The sequence below is a fragment of the Lepisosteus platostomus genome, chromosome 5 (assembly GCF_059453375.1).
Source record: "Lepisosteus platostomus isolate fLepPlt1 chromosome 5, fLepPlt1.hap1, whole genome shotgun sequence".
NCBI lineage: Eukaryota > Metazoa > Chordata > Actinopteri > Semionotiformes > Lepisosteidae > Lepisosteus > Lepisosteus platostomus.
In genome coordinates, this window is record NC_142615.1 from 65678071 (window position 1) to 65682926 (window position 4856).

At 45.7% G+C, this 4856-nt stretch overlaps 1 protein-coding gene across 1 annotated transcript; it reads left to right on the top strand.

The window, feature by feature from the left end:
- Nucleotides 1-925: 925 nt before the first annotated feature.
- On the top strand, nucleotides 926-4624 carry LOC148671456 (uncharacterized). The gene has a single exon (XM_088631765.1). The coding sequence runs from the start codon at nucleotides 1007-1009 to the stop codon at nucleotides 3416-3418; it is 2412 nt and encodes an 803-aa protein (XP_088487891.1). The 5' UTR covers nucleotides 926-1006; the 3' UTR covers nucleotides 3419-4624.
- The last annotated feature ends 232 nt before the right edge of the window (nucleotides 4625-4856 follow it).

Consider the following 4856-nt stretch of genomic DNA (forward strand, 5'->3'; position numbering starts at 1 on the left):
TGGATGACTCAAAATGTCCTTCTTGTTAACTGTGACAAGACTGAAACCATGCTTATTGGCACCACCCATCAACTTTATAAAACCAGTGTGAAACCCTATCTGTAGATGGTCTTGTATTTGAGCTTCAGTCTAAACTGAAAACCTTGAGGATGATATTTGACGTTCGACCCACATGCGCAGAATGTTGTCAAAACATCTTTCATTCACTTTAGAAATATTCCTCGACCGCCCTATGTTATCACTAACTGTGGCTGAAAAGTGTTGTCTAATCTTGAATCGACTACTGTAACACTCTACTCTCTGGGGTTTCTAAATCCCCATTGAACAAACTCCAGTATGTCCACAATTCGGCAGCCGGAATCCTGACCAGGTCTAGTGCAAGTGTTCACATTACTCCTGTCCTGGAGTCCTTGCACTGGCTTCCTGTCAAGTTTCCTGTCGACTTAAAAATCCTCGTGCTCACCTATAAGGCTCTCCATGGCTCGGTACCTGTCTGAGTTATCACCCTACTCCCCACCTTACAACCTTCGCTCTTCTAATTCTGCTCTCCTTACTGTCCCTCAAGCCCGTCTACATTGTATAGGTGACATGGCCTTCACCTGTTATCCCCCCAAGCTGTGGAACTCTCTCCCTAAGGATATCGGCGAGTCACCTTCTCTAAACTCCTTCAAATCCAGACTCAAAACCTTTTTCTTCAGAAGAGCCTTTATTTAACTGTTCTTTACCCCTCTGCTCCTACTGTACTTAGTACCACCATCTACTGTCTCCTCTAATTGTGTATTCTCATCGTGCTTATATTGTGTATTTTTTGTTGTTGTCATTCTATAAAACGCTTTGAGAAGCCACCTTTAAAGTTGCTATATAAAATAGTTTTTTTATTATTATTATAAAGGTCTTGTTTTCTTGTCCTGTGTTTACAGGCTCAGAGGCCAGTACTCTCTCTGAAGCTGGGGAAAGGGCTCCTCTTGAACAGCAGCACAGTGAGGAGGAGTGGGGCTCCAGTCTGATGCAGGAGACAGAGCTCACTGCCGCAGAAGGGAAAGAGAAACTCAGTGAGCAGCACACAGAGAGCAGACAGAGTGTCAAGGATCTGGACTCTGTACCCACGATGAAGACAGACCCTGAGAGTGAGACACCTGGGCTCTTAGTATGTGATGATTTTAACGAGAAGATGAATAATTTGGACACAATCAATATTACACAAGGTTGTAATGAACTGGGCTGCATCTCTATACAAGAGCACAGTGAAGAACTGGATGTCTTTAATCTTACAGAGCAGGACATGGAGCCCCAGTTGATTGACTGTGCAGAGCAGCAGACTGATGTACCTGGTGAAGAGAACAGTGTTGAGATACAGCACCGAGAGGAGAGTCAGTACAGGGAGGAGCAACAGCAGCTCCTACAGGGCTTGATCATTAGGCCTTGTTCTGTTCAAGTGGAGAGACTGTCATTGCACAGTCTCAAACAATCATGTAATCCCTTAGCATCTGATGACTTTACACACAGGTTTAATAATCTGGTTACTGAGAAAATTGTTGAAAGTTTTAATGAACTGGAGAGTGTGTCTTTTCTTAGGCAAAGAGAGGAACAACTGAATGAACTGGGCGGTTTTAGTCTCAGAGAGCTGGAGAAGGAGCCCCAGATGATTCACACTGCTGAGCAGAACACTGAGGGACATAATGAAGAAAACAAATCTCACTTTCAGCACACAGAGCAAGACCATTCCATGGAGCATTTGCAGAATAAGAGACCCCAGCACGATCAGGGGATGAGGAAGAATCACTCAAGGCCTTGCTCAGATGGAGTGGACAAACTGATATTATGGCATAGGGGAGAGCAGCGTTTCTGTCAGTCTAGCATTTCACAACCCTACCAGCACATTCACACAGGAGAGAGACCATTCAGCTGCAGTCAGTGTGGGAAGAGTTTTAGTAAGTCAAGTATCTTAATTATCCACCAGCGCATTCACACAGGAGAGAGACCGTTCAGCTGTAGTCAGTGTGGGAAGAGTTTTAGTAGGTCAAGTGACTTAAAAACCCACCAGCGCATTCACACAGGAGAGAGACCTTTCAGCTGCAGTCAGTGTGGGAAGAGTTTTAGTCAGAAAAGCCACTTACAATCACACCAGCGCATTCACACAGGAGAGAGACCTTTCAGCTGCAGTCAGTGTAGGAAGAGTTTTAGTCAGTCAAGTAGCTTAATAGCCCACATGCGCATTCACACAGGAGAGAGACCGTTCAGCTGCAGTCAGTGTGGGGAGAGTTTTAGTCGGTCAAGTGACTTAAAAACCCACCAGCGCATTCACACAGGAGAGAGACCTTTCAGCTGCAGTCAGTGTGGGAAGAGTTTTAGTAAGTCAAGTATCTTAATTATCCACCAGCGCATTCACACAGGAGAGAGACCGTTCAGCTGTAGTCAGTGTGGGAAGAGTTTTAGTCAGTCAAGTAGCTTAATTATCCACCAGCGCATTCACACAGGAGAGAGACCGTTCAGCTGTAGTCAGTGTGGGGAGAGTTTTAGTCGGTCAAGTGACTTAAAAACCCACCAGCGCATTCACACAGGAGAGAGACCTTTCAGCTGCAGTCAGTGTGGGAAGAGTTTTAGTCAGAAAAGCCACTTACAATCACACCAGCGCATTCACACAGGAGAGAGACCTTTCAGCTGCAGTCAGTGTAGGAAGAGTTTTAGTCAGTCAAGTAGCTTAATAGCCCACATGCGCATTCACACAGGAGAGAGACCGTTCAGCTGCAGTCAGTGTGGGGAGAGTTTTAGTCGGTCAAGTGACTTAAAAACCCACCAGCGCATTCACACAGGAGAGAGACCTTTCAGCTGCAGTCAGTGTGGGAAGAGTTTTAGTAACTCAAGTAACTTAAAAGCTCACCAGCGCATTCACACAGGAGAGAGACCGTTCAGCTGTAGTCAGTGTGGGAAGAGTTTTAGTGTGAAAAGCCACTTACAAACACACCAGCGCATTCACACAGGAGAGAGACCTTTCAGCTGCAGTCAGTGTGGGAAGAGTTTTAGTAACTCAAGTAACTTAAAAGCTCACCAGCACATTCACACAGGAGAGAGATCGTTCAGCTGCAGTCAGTGTGGGAAGAGTTTTAGTCTGTCAGGTGGCTTAAAAACCCACCAGCGCATTCACACAGGAGAGAGACCTTTCAGCTGCAGTCAGTGTGGGAAGAGTTTTAGTCAGTCAAGTACCTTAATAGCCCACCAGCGCATTCACACAGGAGAGAGACCATTCAGCTGCAGTCAGTGTGGGAAGAGTTTTAGTCGGTCAGGTGGCTTAAAAAGCCACCAGCACATTCACACAGGAGAGAGACCGTTCAGCTGCAGTCAGTTTGGGAAGAGTTTTAGTCTGTCAAGTGACTTAAAAACCCACCAGCGCATTCACTCAGGAGAGAGACTGTTGTAGCGGCAAGGTTGATTAAAATACAGGAATTAAGTTTGCTGCTCCCTTGCCAGTCTCTCTCTCCCTCATCTCAAGTGGTGCTGGACACAGAGAGGCGATTCCATTTGGTTCACATTTAAGGTGTTTTTCTAGCTGACAGTGTGTTCTGATAAGGAACAACTCCCAAAGCTGAGACACGTGCCTCGCTGGTGCCTCACTGTCTGGGAGATTCCAAGGCAGAGTCTCATCCCAAGTGGTTTACAACCCCGAGGTCAGAGTTCATGGTTACTCATCCTCACACAGGGCACCAATAACTGTAGGGGTTTGTGCATTTCCCGGGACAATTGTTAATTGTAGCAGTAAGTCACGAAATGATTCTCGAATGCCCAACGAACTTTCAACCAATGAGCGACCGTAGTTCCTCCAGGTACAACTCCAGCTCCCCCTGGACATCCTCAGACTCGGCTCAGACAGTCACGTAACGGCCAGTGTGTCCCAGTGCCAGGACTTTTCCTTGTTCTAAGAGTTGAGAACGGAGGTTGCCAGCGTGTAACCAAAGGATTCACCCGAGGTTAGCCCAGCAGCAAGCCTCGTGAACCCACCGCGAACGCTCACCTGATCAACGAGTGAACTACGGTTGGAACTGTGGACAGCTGAATATCAGCATTCAGGACTCGCGCTACATCGGGAACGAACCGGTCTTCTTCCTGTTCAAAGAGTGTGACTTTTCTGTGTGCAAACTCTGCTAGTTTCAGCCAACACCGGTCTTCAGAGAGCATCAGCAGCGCACCGCAGCAGAAATCTCTCCCTCCTTCTCCTTCTCTCACGTCGAACCAGCACTGCCTTGCACCAGGGCAGAGAGCGCCGATTGGACACAGCAACAGCCTGCCACTGCTTCTTTGCATCCTCGGGAGATCTGAATCCCCATAGAGCGGATGAGTATTCATCTTTCTGCATTACAGCTTGAGAATTCAATTGTTACCTCAACCTGAGTTGATAGCAATTTAATTCCTATGAGTCATGTACTTGCTTTTGAGTATCTAATGTACAAGTTGTAACAAAGTTCATTTACAAAACGGTCTAAATGAATGATATACGGAATGTATGTCCCTCTTGGTTTTTAACTCTTCGTGATTGAATATATACCTTTTGTATACTGCTAACCCCCTCTGTAAGATCTGTTATGTTTATGCACATTTTTTGTATTAATAAATGTATTGTTGTGTATTAGTATCTGCGTGTGTGCGTTGTTTGAGTCATCCTGCAAGGTTGATTCTAATAACCATCAAAAGAATACGTTTTGTGACTTGCTGCTATAATTAATAATTGTCCCTGTTAAGCAAGAAAACGCTACATTTACTGGTGCCTCGTGAGAGGATGCCTATAGAGTGAAGAACAGGAATATGTAAGATGATAAATATACATTAATATACCCATCCACTCGATTCAGGGTTGTGGTGGA